This window comes from Mastigoproctus giganteus, chromosome 13 (assembly GCF_048544385.1).
Source record: "Mastigoproctus giganteus isolate SK-2022 chromosome 13, ASM4854438v1, whole genome shotgun sequence".
Classification (NCBI taxonomy): Eukaryota; Metazoa; Arthropoda; class Arachnida; order Uropygi; family Thelyphonidae; genus Mastigoproctus; species Mastigoproctus giganteus.
Window position 1 is genome coordinate 57,573,530 of NC_143587.1, and position 25,560 is coordinate 57,599,089.

Below are 25,560 nucleotides of genomic sequence, written 5' to 3' on the forward strand. Positions count from 1 at the left end.
CTGATGACGGCTATACCATTTTCATTTTATTTTTATTTGCATTTTATTAGTATTTTGTTGTGCTAATTTTACTTTACAGTTCTCCCACTTTATATTAGCTTGGCAGTTCAACCCATAAGTTACTTAATTCATCATAACCTCTAGGATATTAACATTCTTTCATCTTTCACTAAGCTACTACTCTTCTTTTTCTACTTTCCTCACTCTTATAGTTACTGGCACCTTGTGTAACTTTCACATCCATTTATGCGTATTTCATTTAATATTAATACAATTTATATTTATATATATATATATTTACGAAAATGTATATTGTTGTTTTAAAAGTCAAAAATTGTTCATCTTCATCAGACGAAAATATTTCATGGAATTCTTCGGGTATTGTGTTTTTGGAAGGTCTTCCATATCGAGTGAATCTTTACAGAGAAACCAATTCGCAGTGCAATGCTAAACAGGCAAAAAGGCTTCGTTACGTAAATCAATGATTCCCGTGTACAATACACATCACCATTAATAAGAGCAGTGCCGTGTCATCACTTTTGTCTTCAGGTTTTGGTTTCGTGACATTCTGGTTAAGGGAGGACTTTATACGCTGACCATTTTCTTTACATTTTTCAGCAGTACTGTACAGAAACATAAAAAGGTAATGAAAACCCGTCTCACTGTAAATCAAATGAGCGTGTTGGAACGTGACTTGGTAGGCAACTACGGAAAGGTTCGGCGCATAATGGCCTATAGCTGCCGTTGCACCGTAAAACATACAACAACAACGGAAAGGTTCAAGGTCAACTTCTGCGCCTTTGTTTCGCAGGTGACACTTGATGTGTAGTGGCTGTGCGCGCAGTTTCGTTATTTAATAATCAAACCTCGTATATATACACAATAAACTCCCGTTATAATGCATCTGCTTTTAACGTTCTTGCTTATAATGTTCTTCAGGGCCAGTCTATTTGAAAGTGTTTTAACGGGAGTTTACTGCATATATTTCAATACTTGTTATTGTTATTCTGGTTTTTAGGAGCATTAGCAACTAAGGGCCTATTGCTCCGGGGATATGCGGTTGTCATTCCCTAACCTTTCCGCATCCTCCGTATTTGGTGGTCACGGGCTTGAACCCCGGTCTAATCAAGAAGCATGTGCTACGCACTGCTGCTCCTGCCCACCTGGCTACAGAGACGCCTTCAATACTTATAGATGTCCCCTTAAGAAAAATCTTGCGATTCCCTGTTTAAGACTGAGCGGGGTTCCCCTGTCGTGTTTATATTTTACAGATACAAAGGTTTTAATTGGGTATACCACTGAGTTCATCTTTTAACTTCATTGCTTTTTGTTTTTCTCTTCTTTTTCTTTTAAATTCGAAATGAGATTTTTATTTAGTAATTTTTGTTCTTTCGTTTTTTTTTATTTCATATATTTATTAATTGTTTTAAATTTACGTGATTGGATGCCGTCGTTTCAGCTGTATTACTGGTAATTACTCCACAGCATTCACAAAATTCGTGAATGCTGTGGAGCTAATTGGAAACAACTATGCAGGCGTAAACAAATTAGCATTAGTAGAGGCATACGATACAAGAAAGCAAGCTTATGCAGCATCAGCCAAAAAAAAAAAAAAAAAACACGCTCCCATTTCACCCTTCCATTCGTTCCAAATGCCTGTCTAGCTCGGCTTTAAATTTATTTAGGCTATTACCTTCCACAACAAAAGATGGAAGCCTGTTCCACCAATCAACTACTCGCTGGCTAAAGGCAAATTTCTGCACATCTATTCTACAACTATCTTTCCTCAATTTAAAACTGTGCCTCCTCAGGTTCTTAGTCTGAGCAAGAGGAAGAATCCCATCAGCATTCAGCTTGCTCAACCCATTCAAGGCCTTATATACATCAATCAGATCACCTCGCAGGTGCCTACTCTCCAGGCGCTGCAATTTGCAGAGCCTAAGCCTTTCTTGGTAAGAGCACCCCTTTGTTCCCCTCACCAGTCTTGTTACCCTTCTTTGTACTCGTTCTAGCAACTCTACATCCTTCCTAAAATGAGGCTTGTAGATCCGTACACAGTACTCTAGGTGTGGCCTAGGTTTGTGAAATAGTAATATTTAATTGAATACAGTATACTGTTATCTGCAAACCAGTTACACTCAGGCAGCGATGTTCGTATTTTAGCCGAACTCCGTAATGTAGAAGGGAAAGGAAGTCTTTTGTTTTCAAGATGAATTCTTTTGCAGCACAAGGCACCGACTGGTCTCTCAAAACTAGGTCTCTCAAAAATGTAAAATAAACAAGCGTTATGATGTAGAGCAAGTTGCTGGCTTAAGTTAACTACACTCCGTTTGAGTGCAAATTAAAGTTTGCCATTCTTCAGTTGGTAATGCATGGACAAATAAAGTACGTGTACTTTTAGTTTGCTTTTATATAACAGCTGCACGTGTCTGATTTGTACAAGAAAGTTTTCTGCTTCGTCTCTATTTATTTAGTATTGATTTTTTTCCGCACAGAAGTATGCTTGTAAGACCGTGATGGTTATTTATCCCCCCCCCCACTGCCGTCATTGTCCCATTTAATTAAGGGGGACTCACTTCTGGCGAGTATGGGCTTGGCTAGGGTCGCCATAAGTTTGCCGACCCAATACTGGACATGTGGTGTTCTTGGGCCTCGGGGGAAGGGGGAGTAGTTTTTGATCATAAAAGTTGAAATATCTCTTGAAGTTGAAGCCGATTTGATGTTTGAATTATGAATTCTTGTTGATAAGTGTTGCTGTATATCAGATTTTCCGCCATGAGGAATGCAACAATATGCTTCCTTATTTGATCGTCCTTTCTTTATGTACGACCATTTTTTGGAATATTCTTCAGAAAAATGTCACTTTCTTTTTGGCATTTTATTTCACTCTACCCTATATACAAACAAGAATAAACTTGTAACTGTGGAGATAAATAGGCAGCGCGAGTGAACGTTATATCCTTACCATTGTCTGTGTCAAACTAAACTGTCACAGAGAAGATGCCGCCGCCGCACTGTTGCTATGTTACAAGTTAGCGAACTTAGCGGAAATTCCTTCATTAGGCTCATTCGCGTGGCCCAAGTCACGCTAAAGTGTTCACGTGTTCAATTACTTTTACGCTAATTACCTTACATTTGATCACCTTTTTAATAAATACGGGACAATTTGAATGGCATACGGGACACAAGACCTCAATACGGTGACATTCCCTTATATACGGGACGTATGGCAACCCTAGGTTTAGCACACCCAGGTTCCTGAGCTGGATATCATTCTTCTCTTTCTTGGTGATTCGATTCTCTTCTGCTTCTCTCTCTCGGGGTAATTCAGATTTTTTTTTTTTTTTTTTTTTTTTGTTGTTGCATAAGCCTGAGGCTTCTTTGCACCATATGGCTGCTAATAATAATAATAATAATAATAATATTGTTCTGTACTTTAATTGTACATACGAGATTTAGCAGTTAAAAATAATAATAAATACATATCGGCCTGCGTGTAATTCTAATTTAATAACCTTTACATGTTAGCTTAGTCATTCTTTTGAAATAAATTCTTAGTTAAAACTACAAATTTGCAAAAAAAAGAAAAAAATCCAACGTTACACTAATAACATTATTATTATATGATTATGGTAATATATTAAATACTGAATAAAAACATCATAAGAAAGCAATATCGAAAAATCGAATACTGTACATGTATTTCAAAATCGGTATAATTCGTGACACCTTAAGTTTAAACTTTAGGACTGCCCTCATGCGGCTCGCCGATTGGATGCCCCAATTTACATCTTGAATGGTATATGGGATAGTTTAACATGAACGGTTATACTCTATTCCTCAGGTTATATTAAAGATTGCTAGTGTCGCTTGCATTTCTCAAATTCAGCTAACATAATCTTCTAGGCTATTTCGAGAAATTTATTTATTTTTCTCTCGACCTTTTCCATTCGTGCGCTGAAATAACTTTCCCAAAGATTAACAGCCGTCCTATCGTAATTTGGACAATTTTGCAAAAGCATGTGATTTCATCTAATTGCATTTAAAACCGCCTCGTCGCTGTTCCATATTCCCTGGGGCACTCTGTCTCCAAGTTTCACGCGGTAGCGTCATGCTTGATAAAATTTTGATTACCATCACGTGCTTTCGAAGTCCTGTTTTTGTATTTCCTCCTCCACGGAAATTGATGAGCTGCGAAAGCAGCGATCTGACTTGCACGGAGTCACAGAATTTAGTTTTTTTTTTTTTTTTTTGTGCTTCACCAAGTACATACTTTATTTCCGAACATTATGAATCCTGTGCGCTGTAGTGTATTGCGAAAGCCACTGATGTTGATCTGTAATAAGTGGCTTATGTTTTCAGGAGACGTTTGCTTCTACTAATGTTTTCGTAATGTAGTTATGTCGTAAGAGTACTTGTGCTTGGTGAAGTATGAATTTTTTGGAATATTTCCTCGGCTGTAACAATAGCTGATGTAGAAATAGGCCCTTGGTTAATTAAATAATGTTCTACGAGTGTAGATTTTGCGTTTGGGGAAGGAGAGTGATATAAATTTGTGACTGTTTTGTCACAAAACTGTGACCTTTGTCACTGTATTAATTATTTATTGGAAGATTTTTAATATTGGATCTTTTGAAAATCGTTATACTATGGTATAATGAAAGCCCATTACTTATTTAAATTTTGTGAAACACACCAGAAAGTCAAAAATTAACTATATCGAGGAAGTTTTAGAAGTTTTATGCACCATTTTTACCTAAGCTAATCAACTCAGGCGGAGGAAATCGGGTTCCCCACTTGAGTAATTCGGGGTTTTTTCAGTCTGTACAACTAGCAAACAGGCTCGTGAACCCGTACTTATATAGACAACACCACAGTTTACTACTCTGTGGACAACAGACTAAAGAAATGAATTAAATAGTGTTTCTAAACCGTTAGTAGACTGTGGAGCACCATAAATTATTTTTTAATTTACTGAACACAACTCAGATTTACACATACAATACAGTACTTGTAAATATGTTGAAGTAAAATTTTTATTTCTCAGCAGGAAATCCCGAGTGATGAGTACTCGCGGAACACCGTTGAGAAAAACTGAACTAAAGTACTGTACAATAATAACTAAAGTGACCAGATCCTTAGCATTCCAATGCGGGGACATATAGGGTAGGATACACATTTTTATGATACACAATATACACATTTTTTCTATATAAAAAATATTCACATACAAATATTGACTTCTTTGAACTAAACTTATAAAATAAAATAAAAAAAAACAAACTTCTTAAAAAAAAATATATATATATATTTTTTTATTATTATTATTTTTTTCCTCCACAGAAAGGCTAAAATTCAGTATACGGCACCCCTCATGTTACGCTACGTAATGAACAGAGCGTTGCGTGAAGGATCTGAACTGAGAAAAATAATTGTAATTAGAAGGGGGGAAAACTTATTAGAGGGGTCATGTTTTTAATCGATTTTCATTTTTGTTTAGTGAAAAAAGGTTAGGTTTTTTTCTGAGAAATAATAATAATACATACTTCTTTTAACAATAAAAACAAGAGAATTTAAATAATATAATTAAATATATATTTTTCTGCCTGGGTGAATTTTTCTTAATAATTCTTCCTTATTTGCTATATCTTCGTAAAATTCTTCACAAGAATTAGCAAAATTGCACTTAACTTATAGTTTTGCTTTCAGTGTTTCTACGGTCAGCTGTGTTTTTGTTGACGTCCAGCTTATTTACTATAGAAAAAACTCTTTCCGTTGAACCACTGGTTTCCGGCAAACATAATGCCGGAAACCAGTGATTTGCATTATGTTTGCCATTAAGGTATGGAGGCTACATGTCCAATCCTGGACATTTTCTGGGACAATTTGCAATACGAGGAAAATGACTGAAATCCGGGACTTCTGGTCACTTTGATACGCTCCGGCCAGAGTTGCCAAAGCGGCAAGAATAAGACAAGGCAAGCTGATCAGCTAGTAATGACTATGAATTAATATGAAAAAGGAAAATAATAATAATAACAATTAAAACAAAACAAAAAAAAATGTTAGTTATAAAGCCAATGGTGTACTAAAAAAAAACTTGAATCGGTAGTATATCAATCTCTCCTGCATTGTACTCAAAGCAATTAAATAATTGATACCGAAGGAAAATATCATCCATATTTGTGTGTGCCGGGGCAAGCTTCATTGGTGACTGTTCAAATTTTGCCAGCATTTCTGGAGCAGATTTGTCTCTTAATCTTGGTATATGTGCAATTTATTCCAAAATGCTGACGTAAAATTTGCTGATACCTCGTGTCCTTAGTTTTCTTGGCTCAGACAAAGTTTAAAAGCATGTTACGAGGCGAGATTGTTGGCGAAACATAATTCTACGCCTTCACAGACGGTGCAGCGTCGCGTATTCTCAAATTTCAACTACCACAGTCTCAAAAGACATCCTTTCTGCCGCCATATTGTTTATACACTTGAAATGATGGTAACATTATCTGTTGGCCCTCAAAATGGAACATTATGCGATGCTCAGCTTCCCCTTCGCTGAAATGTGTCAAAGTGTGGTAACATTTTTCGGATATGATCACAGATTGAATGATTTGCATCTTTGTACTGCAGGGATAACAGCCATATAAGTTGACCATGGTTTTAGTCCACTTGACCGAAAAACACTATTATTGATAATATTATTGTTAAAAATAGTTAGCTTTAAACTCTGACCTGCATGGTCTAACTGGAATATAAGCAGATTTTTTTTCCTTCTTAAATTTGTGTATAATCATTTTTATTAAGTAACTGATTGATTAAGCACTGACTATACTTACAAGTGACAACTACTGGCGGGGTCGGGGGAGCGCTATTTATTTATTATTTTATTATATATATACTATATATATATATTTTTTTTTTTTTTTTTATTTAATTTTTTTTGTTTAAATATTTCCAGATCGTTTCATTAAACTGTTTTATTTTATAAAGTTGTAAGATAATTTATATTTGATATATAGATTAAATTTAATTATCAAAATTAAGTAATATCCTTGAGGTTGCCACAGACATTCTCTCTCAGATATGCCAGGCAAGCTGTACTTTCTACCTGGGAGTCGGTATATACCGACACCATAGTTACCTCAACGGGGACTCGGTGGCTGAGTGGGTTTGCATTCAGAAAGCTCCTCCTTTGAATCCTGTGGTTTGAATGAGGTGCAATCTTTTTCAGCTTTTCTCATTCTTGAAAAGAGACAAACCGGATTTAGAACATGTGGAATTGACGTATACGATGCACTGACGCTTGTGGACGTGGGTTGTCTGGATGTTAATTAAAAAAATAATAATAATATATATATATATATATACAAAGGGTACTAGGAAAGTTTTGCAATACAGCTTTGTTTATTTAATTTTTTCAAAGTAATTTCCTCTACATTCAATACACCTCTCCATCCTCCGAAACCAATCTTTAAACCAGTTCTGCCAAGTTTCACTAGGGAGTAGAGCACACTCGTTGTCCCAAGCCCGTAGAAGGTCCTCATCACTGGAAAACCGCCTCCCTTTTAGCTTCATTTTCACATGCGGGAACAGTGCAAAGTCGCAGGGAGCAAGGTCTGGACTGTAGGGAGGGTGCTCGAGAAGTTTCGGTCCTGTCGTGGTCAAATATTCGGTGCAGGCTTTGGCGCGGTGAGCTGGAGCATTATCGTGATGGAGGTACCAGGTGTCCATTCTTGACTTTGGCCGCAGGTTCTTCATAGATCCAATGACTTTAGGCAGGCATTGTTCAGTATACCACTTAGCTGTGACTGTCTTCTGCGTGTCCAAAACGACACGTTCCACAATTCCACTCGATTTGAAAAATACAGCTATCATTTTCTTCTTTACAGATCGGAATTTTCTGACAATTACGGGTGTGTCGTCATCATCAAAGACCCAAACTTTGTTTTGAGCCTTGGTCGGCAGATCGTAATAGTACAGCCAAGTCTCGTCACCTGTCACGATGTTGTTCACATACCGAGATTGTCCCTTATCAAACTTTTTTAACATCTCCCGGCACCAAGTCACACGTCGTGTCATCTGCTCTTCAGTCAGTTGATGCGGCACCCAGAGAGAACAAAGTTTCTTCACGTGCAAATGATCTTGCAGAATCGAACGAATTGCTGGTGCATTTAGGCCCAAAGTATCCTCTATCTGTTGGTAGGTCACTCTCCTGTTTTCGTCAAGCATTTTCCTCACAGCAGTAACGTTTTCCTCCGTAACTGACGTTCTTAGCCTTCCCGGCCTCTCAGAATCCTCCAGAGTGAAATTTCCCCTTTGGAATTCTCTATACCACCTGAATATCGTTGTACGATGTGGACAATCATCATCTAGTGCAAGAGTCATTTCTTCTAAGCACTGGTCTATGGTTAAACCACGCTCGAAATTATACCGCAAAACTGTCCTTATCTCATTTTGTGACCACGATGCCATCGCAAGCACTTTACACTCTCACTACTAATGAATAACTGAGCCCATCGACTTGGCGCAGCGGCTACTATGCACGTATGAACATGTCTCAACATGCAGCAACAAGCAGCTTCCTGTGATTCATTGTTGCGTCATATTGCAAAACATTCCTAGTACCCTTTGTATAATCAGGCATGAGTACTGTAAGCGGTCTGATTTTTCTTCATAATTCTAAATGTTTTCTTGTATTTCTGAGCAGCTAAGGAATTTTTTTTTTTTTTTTTTTATGTAAGAGATGATTTGGAACAAGTTAGATATGTACGAGGGACATTTTAAAACTTCGTTGCTTGAGTATGAAAAGGTAGTGGTATAGCGTTAAAATTTTCTGTACTTAAATGTATAATACTTCAAATAGTAATCCATTAATTTTCACGAAGTTTCAATGAGGTATTTTTTTAACTACTGGTCATGAAGTCAACAAAGTTGTGTGAATGAGGAAAGATAGACGACAAAACTAGTCACCCTGCAGTCATTTGAGGAAAAAAGGCAGTTCACGAAAATAGTTACAACACTGAAGGAGGATGCCCATTTCTATTTCATGGTTAAGGGGCGGGCAGCAGAATTAAGATGACCCACGCTCCACAAGTTGTTGATAGTGTGCATGATTTGGTGATGAGGGTCGCCGTGTGTTAATTCGGGCGTCTCCCCGTAGCCAGGTGGGAAGGAGCAGCAGTGTGTAGCACACGCTTCTTGATTAGACCGGGGTTCGAGCCCGTCACCACCAAATACGGAGGATGCGGAAAGGTCAGGGAATGACCACCGCATATCCCGGAGCAATATGGCCTTAGTTGCTAATGCTCCTAAAAAAAGTGACAGTTCGGTACATTTTCAGCGTCTTGGGCATGTCAAATGAACCTGTGTACCTCAATAATAAGAGGTTCTCACTATGAAAAAGGTGTCAGCACGATGAGTCTCAAAGTTGTTGACAGCAGATCAAAAACCGTACAAGATGTGATAAGTGAAGCGAACATCTGCATCGTTTTCAAGCAGATGCAGCAAATTTCCTTGCAAGGTTTGTGACCTTGAGTGACACAGTCCATCATTTTCAATTAGAGACAAAGGAGAAATCCCAAACAGTGGAACACAGCTCTTCTCACCTTCCAAAGAAGCTAAGTCGATTCCTTCTGCTGGAAAGGTGATGGCCAGTGGCGTAGCTACCATGTAGGCAGGCAAAGCAATTGCCTCCGGGCCCGGCGTCTTTGGCTGTCTCCTCTTTTTGCAATTTTCATTAATTAAGTAGGGGCCCCCGAACATGTTCTTTGCCTCCGGCCCCAAAAAAAGGGTAGCTACGCTACTGGTGATGGCATCGGTTTTATGGCATTCTGATGGGGTGTTGCTAGTGGATTACTTTCAGAAAAGCCAGTACGCAGACATTGTGAGGCGTTTGCACGAAAACATCACAGGTAAACGCCGAGGAAAACTCGGCAAAGGAGTTCCATCAGGACAACACGGCTGCTCACAAGTCTGTTATTTCCATGGCTGCACTTCATGAGTGCGGCTTTGAAATCTTGGATCATCCCCCATTATCAGATCTAGCACCATGGAACTTTCACCTATTGTCTAATTTTAAAAAAATATCTCGTTGCATCCACTTTCCCACCAGCAGTGACGTCATTACTGCAGTGGATGCATTCCTGGAGGCACAAGAGAAAACTTCCTTCCACCTGGAATGAACGCATTGCATCAGTGGCAAAACTGTATTGACTCCAGAGGGAAATATGTTGAAAACATGTTACCCGACTCCTCAAATAAAACCACGAATTTTTCAAACGCCCTTTCTATACGATATGCAATGTTATTGGCAGCAACTATTAGTCCTGATTTGGAGAAATCAGAAAGAGAAAAATGCATTATGGTGTCGATTATACCCATCTGCATTTTAAGAAAAGTTCCCCGAGATTTTCTTTTGATAAGAAATCTCAACTATATTTTTAATAGAAATTTTGGAAGTTACTTAAAATCTCTTCTATCACCTTTTTACAAAAAAAAAAAAAAAAAAAAAAAAATATATAGCGGAGGTGCTTCAAATTTATTTTGTATTTTTACAGAATTTATAAATAAGGTTATTTTTATATTTAAAAAATACCAAAAAATACAGAAATATCAAAAGGTCATCCGTCAAGTAAGTAAAGACGGCTAAACTTGCCCCTTTTTGACTTTCTCAGGCAGCTAGTTTTAGTGGCTGTTCTTTTTAGCATCCAGCAAGTAGTCAGCCATCATACTGACATTGCAGACTCTCGGTATCTTTCTTCCCCATTTATTTTATATCGTGATGGAACTTTCTTCTGAACTAATCCAGCATGTCACTCGTAATCTGAGTGTTTATTGTTTCCCAAAAAAAGTGTACATTTTTAAAGCTAGTCCAAGCGTCTCAGTTTGGCCCATGGATTCTTCAACTACAGAATCGAGTAGCAGCTTGAGGATTTGAGTTCCAACAAAAATTCCTGATTTGGTTTTTTGTTATGTAAACGATGGGAATTTAGTGCCAACATACTTGAAACAATTTCCGTCTTTATTTGAGGACTTGGACGAACTGTTTCATTAAACCTATCTTTATGTTCATAGGTGGTAACAGTTTTGTTTTACTAGTGGCTCGTTTTTAATGCTTTTTGAACTTGGTGGCCACATTTTCCTTTCGCAATATTCACTTATTTGCTTGACTCCTACTCTCACAGAAAGCAAAGCATTCTTGTGTAGCCAGTTTGTTAGCCAAGTAACAGACCAATAACTTTAAAATCTTCACACACTTGCCAATCGTGATCCTTGTACTGAATTTTCCAAAAGAAGCTTAACATTTTCATAGTTTCCTCTAACTGTACTGAATCGATACGTGTTTCCATTATGTTATGAAGAAGACTCCTGCAAGGCTTTGCTTCAATGAGTCAATAAATAGCTTTCACTCTGTTTGTTATTAGAAAATTCCAAACAAGTTCACAACTTCAGGGATGTGACAATATGTCATTGAGCATTTTTTGGAAAAATGGGGAACCAATTCTTTTGCATGATATCTATAGTGTGAAAAGACTGTTCCTAGGGCCAGCAGGTTTTTTGATTTCAGCCTTTACACTAAAAGCTCTGCAGACCCTTTGGGTAGGTTTAAATCTTACGGAATTGTGTTCACTTTTGTGGTCCAGATTTATGAATTTCTTCATCGCAGTGGTTTTTATCATTCTCTAGATCACAAATGTCAAATTTGGAATCTGATGGCATATATTCGAGAACAACTATTGGAAATGGTACTGGTAGTTAAGGAGTAGGTAACTGTCCTTACAGCTAAAGTAATGTTGTTGGAATACACAGTGTTCTGATTGTTCTTTGCGTTATAACCTTCTACATTTAACATACGGAACAAAAGTAGCAGAAGAAGAAGAAGAACTTTTTATTGCATACAAAACGCACATGCGGCACACAATACCCTTCACGGCTAAAAGCCAGGGGTTAGCAGTCATTAATGTGATCCCGAGGTTTTCTCTACGCCATGGGAATGGCAAAAATAATGTTTTTCTTCTTACCACATTTCTACAGTCGCAAACCCTCCATACATGTATGGCACACATCATGGGGGAAGGGACCAACTGATTTAATTCCAAAATATGCGGCATATACATTTTTCACAAATTGTTACATTGTTTCACCGAAACATAGTTACCTAAAATGTAACAAAATATATTTAGATTGCACACAGCCACGAGTTGCCATTGACAAAAACAGAAAATTAAAATCATATTAGAAATAGATACTAGTTAGCGTGAACTGTACCAGAAAACAACCGAATGTATGAGGGAGTGAAAATATATCGCAGGTTTATATACAGTAGTTACCTGACTTGCACGTCTGGATCTGTCATTCACAAAGGAAGTAGTACGGATATTGCTATGCGTGGAATGTGAACCTTAAGAAAAATTTCTTGCGAAGTTTTTCCTTAGATCAAAATCTATGCAGATCAGTGTTATCAATGAACAATAATCCTTACCATAATTTTGATTGATACTGGTAAACTGGCAGTTTCCGGAAGAGATACTTATGTTCGATAAGTTGCATGTGAGTTTTTAAACTTTTTATGGACTTTTCTTTCCTCACTGTGACCGAGCTAGTTGGTCTCGGGTGATGGTGGTACCCCCCTCATGGAAACTTGGTATTTTTATCCCGAAAAACAGCAAACCAACCACGGAATACAAGCTGTTTACACAAACACGCTGTGACATCTCAAAGTTGCTTTGGCACAAATACAAACAAGCTGCTTTTTAAGCATTATTCAAAATCAGGTACCTGTTTTCTGTTGCTCCAATGTACGATTTTGTAGGTCCATTTGAAAGTGCCCGAGCGGCATATTTCTTGCTGCACCGCATCGTATACCCCCCAATTAAATATTGCCACTAGGCATGAGAAGTACAGTTATTATGTCATTCCTGTTTAGGTAATGTCGTCGTCAGGTTGCATTTCGCTGAATTAACTAGGACGAACATCGCGTGCTTATTTTAATGCCGCAGTAAATGTTTCTATAAATTATATTTCATTTCGAAGTTCATATATATATATATATATATATATATATATATATATATATATATATTGAATTCTATTCGTTATTCTTCAATTTCTGTTATTTGTTGTTGAAGAGTAAAGTATTAAAATACCTTCATATAAATAAAAATAGCTATGCGTGAGCAGTTTTTCCAGTCATTTTATTGATAGTTTATCAATATGTACAATGTTTGTAAATAAGTCAGTACCTGATATATGTAAAAATTTTGTTTGTTCATTCATGTGATCATTCATGATTCAAACAGTTTTGTTTATATTCCAAGGTGACTAGAGGAGTTGATATCATAATGTAATGCTCCCTCTTCCCATAGTATATAAAAGGTTTATCTAATAATATTAAGGAGTATTTCTGATAAATTTGAGATACTGGTTAGATCTATAGGTATTGATATAATAGGAGTAACTCACTGCGGCCCACCTATAGCTATAACTTAATGTAATTTCAATAATTATACTCATAGGTTCAGGAAGTAATACACTACCATTAGGTCATTTCATACCAATAATAATGCAATTAGGTATATTTATTAACACCAGGGGCTCACATCTGGTGAGTATGGGCTTGGCACACCCAGGGTCCTGAGCTGGATATCATCATTCTTCTCTTTTTTGGTGATTCCCTTTTAAATTCTCTCTCTCTCTCTCTCTCTCTCTCAGGGTAACTCGGCAATTATTTTTTTTGGCTGGTGCAGCATAAGCCTCAGGCTTCCTTGCATCATATGGCTAATAATAATCAGTAAATATAAATAAAATATAGGTAATTCATTTCTTTGTTTATTATCAAACGTTTACATAAAATTGACATATTTTAGGAAAGGAAATAAGGAAATTTTCTTATAGTTTTATGTAGGTATATTTCAAATAAGTTGTTTGCGGACCTGTATTTTCTTTTCATGGACCGGTACTGGGCTGCAGACCACACTTTGTGAAACCTTGATATAGGGGATGAATTTCATTTTGGAGAGTAGTTTGTGTATAGAGGAAGGGCGAGGTTATATATCTGATCTAAAGTTTCCTGAATGTGGTAAGATTACATCCTGATTCAGAACATTCCTAGAAGTTTTAACACCACAAATTCAGGCATTGAATCTGTAGTCTGTACTACAGACTACATGATAGTGATGAAAATGATAAAAGTCTTTGTATGCAACTTGCCACTCATGAATTGGAAATAGTAGATTGATAACTTGATCTGCAGGATAAATTTTTGAATCAACTCAATGACTGTTATCTGTCAGCATTTCAGGGGCACAAATATCCTTGTTCTGGTCATCCACCAGTGATCTGGGGCTTAGTGACTATACTGTTCTAAAATGGACAATGATGAATGAGAATTTGGGTAAAGGTAAGGATTTTAATTTTATAGAAAAGGGTTATTGTGGACTAATGAACTTCTTGGACTCTTCAAGTGAGACAAACTATTCAGCACAAGAGAGAAAGTACAGCTGAATTATGGCTGTAGTTGATCAGATTTTCAGAGATGAAAATCAAGATAAAACAATTTCTGAAAAATAAAAATCAGGATGTTTCTGGGACTTGTGTATAAAAGCCAAACTGATGCAATTTTTACTGCTTTGGCTTTTCAAGGTTTCCATAATATTAGCACTGCTAATATTAATATTATTTCATTGTGCTAATATTATTTCATTCAATTATGCTCAGAAAGACTTGTTATTTTATTTTTGGTTCAAGTAAAATTATGAATCAAATGTGGGGATACAAAAATCATAACCTAGGTACAATAACCTTGTTTTTTATAAGAAAACATTAACAGTTATACAGGAACCCAAAATACATTTTACTTTAAAAAATGCCAGTTAATCCTATTCATAATTATTAGTAGTGTTCTTTGCTAGGTACTGTTCTGTTTGAAGGAGGATTTTTCTAGTTTATAATGAAGTTAAAAATTCAAGACATGCCGATTTGTACTCAGAAAAAGTTTAATCTGTGTACAGTTTATGTTCAAGGAAAATATTTTTTCCAGTCATGATGTTAAGAGGGGGGGGGGCATAGCTTTAAGTATGGAAAAAGACCTGAGTTTGAATTATGTATTGACAGGAAGAACTTTGTTATCAACTTTTTTCACAACTTGGCCAGATTAGTCATGATTTTTCTCCCCCAAACTTGTTTTTTTTTTTTTTTTTTTTTTTTTTTCACTGACTAAAGAATAGATGGAAAGAATGCAGCTTTAACTTGATTTTGAGTATTTTATTATTTGATCACATTAATTTTTAAAGAACATTACCTATTAATGCAATGAAAATGTGTGAGAAAAGTTACAGCAGCCCTTTATTTTAATTCTTTAATACAGTAAAAGTTCAGTAAAATAATAAATAAATAACCAATTTTGATTATTTATTTATTATTTTCTGCCCTCCATGCAAACATTATGGCTCATGTTCACATGGAGGACAGAACAACTCTCAGTGGCTGAAAAATAGTAGTTTTAGTGTGTCTTTTTCATGTAATGAACAGCAGCATTATCTGTTTGCATCCAGGAATTGCAATGGTTTGCTGTTCTGCCTGCAGTGACAATTTTTCAGTGGTGAAAATACAGTCCCACCAGATTTGCCTTCCATGAAGGTGTGCAAAATTCAGAAGAATCAACCATTGGTTCAGTGTTATTGTTAAAGAACATAGAGTGGGCCCATTTGAGTATCTTGCACTGGGGGGGGGGATGCAGAATTTGTAGTGTTGTCTCTAATTTTACTTCTCTTTTATTTTAAGTGAACTTTTATATCAGAATGACTTGCTTGTCTAATACTTAAAATGTCACGTATATTGCGCATTTAGTTTCATCATTGATGTTCATTTGTTTGAATATTGTTCCCTATAAATGCATTTGTGTTGGCATTTTTCCGAATGGGGAGAAAATAAAATATCTCGTGCTGTATTTTATCAATGATTTTAAAAGGTTTCTTCTGCCTGCTTGATTATTTAGGGCACGAAACAATACAACATAAAGTAGTGCAAAAGTAAGCCAAACATACAGTTTGTATTGATATTTTTTTTTTGTTTTCGCACTTCAAAAATTTTAGATGTAAAAAGTATTGCTATTTATTGTGATAATGTTAATTGCCATGCTAAGTTAACAAAATTATATTATCAATTTTAACATTGTATATTTATTTAGTTCAGAAAATTTGCTTTACATGAAAATTTGGTTCAAAACAGCATCCCCAAAAAAAATTTTTTTTTTTGAGGGCTCTGGGACATTAAGCTCAAAATTGGGATGTCTGGTCACCCTAATTATGAAAAGCTTGAGGTGTTCATTCATGATTGCAGCCACAAATGCATTGATTACAGTTAGGAAGGACATTATATTACCAAAAGTAAATGGACATTTGTGTGTTTCAAAGAAAACGATATTTAATAATATGTTGTTCCACCTTTTGTTTTTTTTTGATAACAGGAAGGAAATATTTTAGTATTGGTCAATTCAACTATTGATTACAAGTACATTAGCCTTGTCTGAAGCCAACATTAATCTCAGAGGTGTTCAATAGGGTTATGATCAGAGCTCTAGCAGGCCACTTAAGCTTTTGCACACATCAGACCAAATCGGTATAGGCAGTGCAATGTTGCCAAGCCAAGGTTGGATTTACTGGAGCACAGTTGGTCAAGGGCTATCAAGGTTGTGTGGGGAAAGACCAATGTAATTGCTGTAAGGAGTAAATTTTTTTTTTTTCCTTTTAACTTTTGATATTTATGTGCACTGAGGCCGACTACCAAAATCTGGCATTGAATTTGAAATACTGTATTGTCATGCTGAAAGCGAAAGACATCCTCGCTGTACTGCTATCACAGTTTAGAAAGTGAGAATTTTCTATTATGTCAATTTACCAAATGGCATTAATTGTTCTAGGAATGGTCCAATAGTCCAAACCTAAATTGCAAGGGAAAAAATCCCCAGACTGTGATAGTACATCTGCCAGGCTTCACAGTTGTGACAGCACACTTTGATAAATAATGCTTGTTCCCCAAGCATCTGCCAGACTCAAATTAATCCATTAGATGAGAAACCATATACCACCATTTGTCATTCAATTACATAACTCTCCAGCATTGCCAAAGACCAGTTACAATGGGTTATACATTAGGCAAGTTCAGCATTGCTGTGATGTTTTATTGGTGAGTTGCAGCTCTTTCATAAAATCTAATCCTATTCAGTTTGTTATAGTGGCTGATTCAGGAGGGAGGGATATTTGGAATATTATGTTCAAATGCAGGAATATTATGTTTAGCTTCTTGAAAGGGTCCGAAGATGGGTAGCTCATCTGATGAGCATAAAAAATGGACATCCATATGAGGAGAGACCATGAAAATGCATTTACAGAACTTGGAAACTGGCTATATACTAGGGTTAGATAGGTGTGCATAAGGTACTGATGTGGAGTGGACAGCAGACTGAACAATAGAATTTTTATATTGAAATGGGATACAAAAACTTTGGGGGGGGGCTTTAATATTTAATACAAGCTTTTTGAGAAAACTAATAGATTGGATCTCCAGAAATTTATCACGTTACTTGAATCTAATTGACCGGGGTTCGAGCCCGTCACCACCAAATACGGAGAATGCGGAAAGGTCAGGGAATGACCACCGCATATTCCCAGAGCAATATGGCCTTAGTTGCTAATGCTCCTAAAAACCAAATAACAACAACTTGAATCTAATCTATAATGGAAGATAAGATTTTGCCATAATGTTAAGAAATATAATTTGACAATGTTATGTGGACTTCTAATAAAGTGGAGAAAGTAGCACAAAACCAGTTTTTGGTTATGCAAAATTGTTTGGTTTTAAGAATCTTGTTTTCTTGTTCATTCAGCTTGGAATTTCTGTTATTCCTTGTTTATTTCTCTTTTTTTTTTTATGCTTACTGATATGTATTTCTTCATGTTTCCTAAAGGTATTTTTTGTTTACTTCAACTTCCCATTTTATAGATGTGTACATGTACTGTGTTACCTTAATATCGCCATTTTTAATTTAAATTTAGTTTATCTTTGAAATATCAAGAATGGTATGCAGTTCACAAAAACATTCATCTTTCTTTCCCATTTTTATTATTGATAAGTGGCCATAATGATTCCCATTAAAACCTTGCAAAATCAGTTTTTTTGAATTTTGGGATTATTGTAACACTGCTGGGAATCTCTGTGGATCTCACATACATATTTTTAATTACTCACTTTAAGTAGAATGGTGGAAAATTATTGAATTGAGTGAAAATTACTTTCATGAAGATTAGAAACTTAATACCTAAGTATTCAAGAGTTGAAATAAGTTGTTTGCTCTTTTAATACTCTTAATTAAATGTTGATATAATACTGTCACAGTTGAATGCATACATTCAACTGTGGCACTCATTTAATGAGCTGTTTTTTTTTTTTTTTTTTTTGGCCATTCCTAAACAGCCATTCCTTCATAAAATTATGAATACATTTAAGTACATCCATTGTCTTTTAATAAATATTAAGAAAAGATGTCATTAATATATTATTTTATAAAATCATGATCTTGTGTAAATGCAATAGATTAAACTTAAACAGTACACACTCTCTGCAAGGTAGGTGCATCCTTTGTAGCTGGGTACCTTTAGAAGCATGTGAATGGCAACTACTTTTGCCATTCACATGGTGCTGAAGACTCTGCATGAACCTTGTAGGTAGGTTTCTTGTTCCTTAAGTAATCCCTGACATATTTAATTTAAAGAACTTAATTACTCTTTAATTTTACCAATGATTTATAATTTTGATTCCTTTATTTGTTATTTACTATGTACTTTAAATAACCTCTAACTAATCTTGTGGAATTTTCTTTACCCTAATTTGTAAAATAGAAACTTTTCAATTATAATTTCAATGTTTTGTGCAGTAAAAGTGAAGCAATCTTTATATTTGGATAGGCTACTCAACTAAATGGAGATGGCAACAGTGACTATCAAGGGACCAAGCCTGTATGAGTTTCTTCTTGAATCAGAGTTGTCTCACTATTATACTCGCCTGAAGAATGACCTTAAAGTGACAACTGTGCCTCAGTTAAAGTATGTTGAAGAAGATGATCTTTCTCAGTTGGGAATGAGTAAGCCTGAACAACGTAGATTACGAAAATATTTTCAGAAGTATTTTCCTCAGACATATCTTAGGAAGATAAAAAATGTAGGTATATTATTTTTCACCCGTTCACTCAATAAACGAATATTGATAATTTTTTGCTTGTAATATTTAAGATTGCATGGTAATAGGCTTAAATCGGACCTTGGGCCTAATTTAACCAGTGGTGTTTTTTTTTTTTTTTTTTTTTTTAATATACAGGGTGATTCACTACCAGTGTGACAAACTTGCAGGAGGTGTAGGGGGCACAAAGACGAATCGGAATCACATAGCATTGCAGGGTCCGAAATGCCTTCATCATGCGGTAGAGGACGTTGAACAGTGAACAGGAGGTCACATGAACAGCGATCCCGCTGAAAGTCAGCATTTGCGAACCGTTTCTGTTGAAGAAACCAAGTAGCAAAAGTCCTCCGGAGTGGATAATCTGCAGGCTCCAATGATTGGACGCATTGCAGATGGTATGAACTCATTTGGTTTGTTGACAGTATCCTCCATACAGTGGATTGGGAAATACCCAATCGTTGGCCTACCGCTCGACTACTTGTACTCGGATTGCCTTCTGCAAGACGTAGGACATTCTCCTCATTGTCTGGCGTCTTCGTCGTTTGCTCTCAATTCATGGTACCTTTCGTGAAACAACCAGTCTCACGTAACCTTCTGTGCACACGTGCGAAAATCATATGATGAGTATGAAAATCATAAAATGATATGATTTTATGATATGATATAAAGAAAATCATATGAAAATCATAAAATGATTGAAAAATAAATTTGATGAATTTGAGGTATTGCTCAAAACATCAAAGGCAGATATTGTGGGGATTTCAGAGACGTGGTGTCACACAGATATAAGAAATGCAGAACTGGAATTTGGGGAGTACAATGTCTACAGAAAGGATAGACAGGATAGGAAGGGAGGAGGGGTTATGCTATTAGTTAAAAAACACATAAAATCCAAGGAAGTGAAGCCAGTCGACATCGCTGGACAGTGCAGTGTCGAGTCAGTTTGGTGTGACATAAGCATTGGGAGATCAAAATTGAGAGTAGGAGTGTGCTATAGGCCTAATGACTCTGATGAGTATAATAAGAAACTGTTCGGAGAAATAGTGGGCCAGTAAATCAGAGAGTCTTATAATGGGGGATTTTAATTTCCCAGATATTGACTGGAATTTGGGGGCTGGTCACTCACACAGTAGCAAGGCTTTTGTGGATTTATTGGATGATTGTTTTCTACATCAGCATGTTCGGGAGGCAACTAGAGGGAGTAATACTCTTGATTTGATTATCAGTAGTGATTCTTCATGCATTAAGAATCTGCAGATAAATGAACCACTTGGTGGCAGTGATCACAGTGTGCTGAAGTGGGAGTTACTGAAAGAGGTAACTACCATTAGGGGTAAAGGGAAGGGGTATTGCTTTCGTAAAGGCGACTACAATGGACTGAGACAGTATTTAAATTCTATACAGTGGGATCAACTGATGATATTGCCAACAGCAAATTCAAAATGGGAAGCATTCAAAGAACTTATCGTGGAAGCTACTAGGCTTTACATACCAACTAAGAAATATTGTTCAAGGTTTAGGCCTAAATGGTTGTCAGATGAACTAATGAGGCATATGGCAGAGAAGAAAAATGCATGGGATACATACAAATTAACACGTGACACGGACGCCTATGATAGATACAAGTTGATCTGTAACCAAGTTACAAAGGAGGTTAGGCAGGCGAAGACAGATTACGAGAGATCCTTGGCAAGGGATGCGAAGAAAAACAGCAAAGAGTTCTTTACTTATGTAAACTCTAGAAGGAAGGGGATGAATCAGATTGGTCCACTTGAGATCGATGGGTCAACTGTTGATGACCCTGCTCGGGTAGCTAACAAACTAAATGAATATTTTGCATCGACATTCACACATGAGGAGTTATTCAGCGAGGGGAATGCCAGAGGTGTATTCAACTCTAGCAGTAAGCTAGAGAATCTTGTAATAACTGAGAGCAAAGTGGAGGAGAAATTGTTGAAGATAAACACAAGAAAGGCACCTGGGGTGGATGGGATCTATCCAGTTATATTAAAGGAGGCAGCAAAGGAGGTAAGCAAACCCTTAGCCATAATTATGAGAGCTTCCTTGGACTCAGGGGAGGTACCCATTGACTGGAGATGTGCAAATGTGACCCCAATTCACAAAGGAGGATCAAAGGCTGACACAAGTAATTATAGACCTGTGAGTTTAACTTCTGTTCCCGGAAAATTAATGGAGGCACTGGTGAAAGAAGCACTGCAGGATCATCTAGACAAGACTTCAGTTATAGCTAGGACACAGCATGGTTTTGTTAAGGGGAAGTCTTGCCTGACCAATTTGATTGGATACTATGATGCAGTCACAAAAGAACTGGATGCAGGGAATAACTTTGATATTATATACTTGGATCTTAGAAAGGCTTTTGATACTGTTGCACATGGAAGACTGCTGCACAAATTGGAGCAGTGTGGCATTGGAGGCAAGTTGCTGCTATGGATAAAGGGGTGGTTGAGGGGGAGAATACAGAGAGTGGTAATCAATGGACACTGCTCATCGGGGACTAATGTTATTAGTGGAGTCCCTCAGGGTTCAGTATTGGGGCCTTTATTGTTTTCTGTATTTATAAATGATATTGATGATGGTATATCAGGCTTAATGTCCAAGTTTGCAGACGATACGAAGGTTGGCAGGGTTGTCAAGGACACTACTGACACTATGCTGCTGCAACAGGATTTGGAAAGGTTGAGCAGATGGGCTTCGAGGTGGCAAATAAAGTTTAACATTGACAAATGTAAAGTACTACATATGGGAAACAGCAACCCCAGAGCACGTATCAACTCTGTGGTACTACACTGACAGTGGTAGAGAATGAAAGGGACCTGGGGGTGGTGGTGCAGGCAGATATGAAGTTCTCTGAGCAGTGCAGACGAGCTGCAAGAGTAGCTCATGGTGTATTGTCAATGATATATAGGAATTTTTCTAGCAGGGATAAGGAGGTGATTATTCCCTTGTATAAGGCAATGGTCAGGCCACACCTAGAGTACTGTATACAGGCCTGGAGGCCTCATTTCAGGAAGGATGTAGAGCTGCTGGAACGAGTACAGAGAAGGGCAACTAGATTGGTGAATGGGACAAAGGGGTTCTCTTACGAAGAAAGGCTTAAGTTTTGCAAATTACAGTGTCTGGAAACTAGGCACCAGCGGGGTGATCTGATAGAGGTGTACAAAGCCTTGAATGGTTTGAGCATGCTCAATGCTGATGGGATTCTTCCTCTAGCTCAGAAAAATCACCTGAGAGGGCATAAATTCAAATTGAGGAAAGACAGATGTAGGATAGATGTGCGGAAATTTGCCTTTAGCCAGCGGGTGGTTGGTGGGTGGAACAGACTTCCATCCCTTGTCGTGGAAGTTGATAGCCTAAATAAGTTTAAGGCTCAGCTGGACAGGTATTTCGAACGAACAGAGGGGTGAAGTGGAAGTGGTTATTTTTATTTATTTATGTTACTTTTTTTTTTTTTTTTTTTTTGGCTGATGCTGCATAAGCTTGCTTTCTTGCATCAAATGCCTCTACTAATGCTAATGCTAATGAGGAGCATGCCTGTGCGGGAAACGTTCCTGGTTCAAGCGCAGAGCGGTGTGCCCGTTACAGTCCGCAGCTTCATACGTGAGGTGCATGTCAGCCAGTTCAGCGTTTGAATACTTGTCCATCCTACTGCCTCGGGAACCGGTTTGCAAATGCTGACTTCCAGCGGGATCGCTGTTCACATGACCTCCCGTTCAACGTCCTCTGCCGCATGATGAAGGCATTACGGACCCTGCAATGCTATGTGATTCCGATTCGTGTTTGTGCCCCCTACACCTCCTGCAAGTTTGTCACTCTGGTAGTGAATCACCCTGTATATATAGTCTTTAAATTAATAGATGAAACTTCATAGTTTAATTTTGAATGATAGCTAAATAATAATAATAATAAATATTTCAATTAATTTTAATAATACGATACTTTAAAATTATTTAACTACTGGGTATACATGGTATACATACACTGTGTTTGTAAAAATAAGAGAAGTTTACCTCAATATATGCAGAACACGTTCGTATGATACCCTCATATCATACTTTCGTATGATAAATTAAAACAAAAACAATTAAAAAATCGAAAATCGTACATTAGAGTAAGAAATAATTAAAAATAAAATGAACACAATTAAAAATTAAGTAAATTAATTTAACGAAAAAATCGTTTTGCAATTTTTTCGTTAAATTAATTTTTTGCTTAATTTTTAATTGCGTTAAATTGATTTTTACTTGTGTTGGTTTGATTTTTAATAATTTTAAATTATTTCTTACTGCAATGTAAGATTTTCGATTTTTTTAGTTGTTTTCATTTTAATTTCCTGAGAGTATGGAAGTGTTCTACGTATCATATTGAAGTAAAACGTATTGAGAATTACAGCTCTGGTTCTTACTATCACATACACTGTGTATACCAAGTCTGTGTATACCTGGTGTTAATGCTATTGCTGTTGAATACGATTAGTCATTACATGCAAATGAAATATGATATTACATATAATTTTTAAATTAAGGCATATTAGGGAATTATGTGAGATTGATGAATTGTTCAGTTGCATTACAGGTGTATTAAGCCTGTATGGTGCTGATTAACGATATGTGTGCCTACAGACACAACTTAGTAGCAACATATTTGTTTATGTTTAATTTAATACTGAAAACTAAAAATAATGCTAAAAGCTAAGAATTTCTCTGCTCAAAGAGAAATTTGGCCATTTCTTAGTATTATCATAAGCTTATGCAGCATGAGCAAAAAAAAAAAAAAAAAAAAACTCTTCCCATTTCACCCTTCTGTTCATTCCAAATTGACTGTCCAGTTCAGCCTTAGATTTATTTAGGCTATCAACTTCCACAACGAACGATGGAAGTCTTCTTCCAATCAACCACCCGCTGGCTAAAGGCAAACTTCCGCACATCTATTCTACAACTGTCTTTCTTCAATTTGAATCTATGCCCCTCAGGTTCTTAATCTGAGCAAGAGGAAGAATCCCATCAGCATTCAGCTTGCTCAACACATTCAAGACCTTGTACACCTCAATCAGATCACCTCGCAGGTGCCTACTCTTCAGGTGCTGCAATTTGCAGAACTTAAGCCTTTCTTGGTAAGAGCTCCCTTTGTTCCCCTCACCAATCTTGTTGCCCTTCTTTGTACTCATTCTAGCAACTCCTCATCTTTACTAAAATGAGGCCTCCAGACCTGTACTCCAGTACTCTAGGTGTGGCCTGACCATTGCCTTGTATAATGGGATAATCACCTCTCTGTCCCTTCTAACGAAATTCCTATATATCATTGACAAGACTCCATGACCTGCCCTGGCAGCCCATGTGCACTGCTCAGCAAACTTCATATTTGACTACACAATTATCCCCAGGGCTTTTTCACTTTCCACTTCCCTGAGTGTAGTACCACACAGTTGGTATGTTTCTCTTGGGTTATTGCTACCCATATACAGTACTTTGCATTTGTCAATGTTAAACATCAGCTGCCACTTCTCAGCCCATTTGCCCAACTTGTCAAGATCCAGTTGGAGTAGCATACTGTCTTTACTGTCGTTATCAACCCTGCCAACCTTTGTATTATCTGCAAACTTGGACGTTAACCCAGATATACCGTCATCAATATCATTGATGAATACACAAAACAACAATGGGCCCAGCACCGAACCCTGGGGAACTCCACTAATAACATTTGTCCATGAAGAGCAGTATCCATTGATTACCACTCTCTGTCGTCTCCCACTCAACCATCCCTTTATCCATTGTAGCAACTTACCCTTAATGCCATACTTCTCCAATTCGTACAGCAGTCTTCCATGTGCAACAGTATCAAAAGCTTTCCTGAAATCCAAGTATATGATATTAAAATTATTTTTGACATTCAGTTCCTTTGTGACCACATCATAGTATCCAGTCAAATTGGTCAGACAAGACCTTCCTTTAACAAACCAATGCTGTGTCCTATTACGGCAGTCTTGTCTAGATGATCTTGCAATGTTTCTTTAACCAATGACTCCATTATTTTCCCGGAACACAAGTAAAACTAAAATGTCTATAGTTACTTGTGTCACCTTTTGAACCCTCTTTGTGAATTGGTGATACATTTGCACATCTCCAGTCCATGGGGATTGTCCCTGAGTCCAAGGAAGCTCTCATAATTATGGCTAAGGGTTTGCTTACTTATTTTTCTGCCTCCTTTAATATAACTGGATAGAATCTCGTCCAACCGATGTGCCTTATGTTTAACTTCAATTTCTCCTCCAATTTGCTCTCAGTTATTACAAAATCACTTAGCTTC

General features: G+C 36.9%; 1 protein-coding gene across 4 annotated transcripts in view; it reads left to right on the plus strand.

The window, feature by feature from the left end:
• Ack-like (activated Cdc42 kinase-like) overlaps positions 1-25,560 on the plus strand; it is a 335,669-nt gene that overhangs the window by 172,263 nt on the left and 137,846 nt on the right. For all 4 annotated transcript variants that reach the window (XM_090387918.1, XM_090387921.1, XM_090387920.1 and 1 more), the window contains exon 2: positions 18,963-19,215. In XM_090387918.1, the coding sequence (XP_090244044.1) occupies positions 18,976-19,215 (240 nt within the window). In that variant the 5' untranslated portion in view covers positions 18,963-18,975. The remainder of the gene's footprint in view (positions 1-18,962; positions 19,216-25,560) is intronic.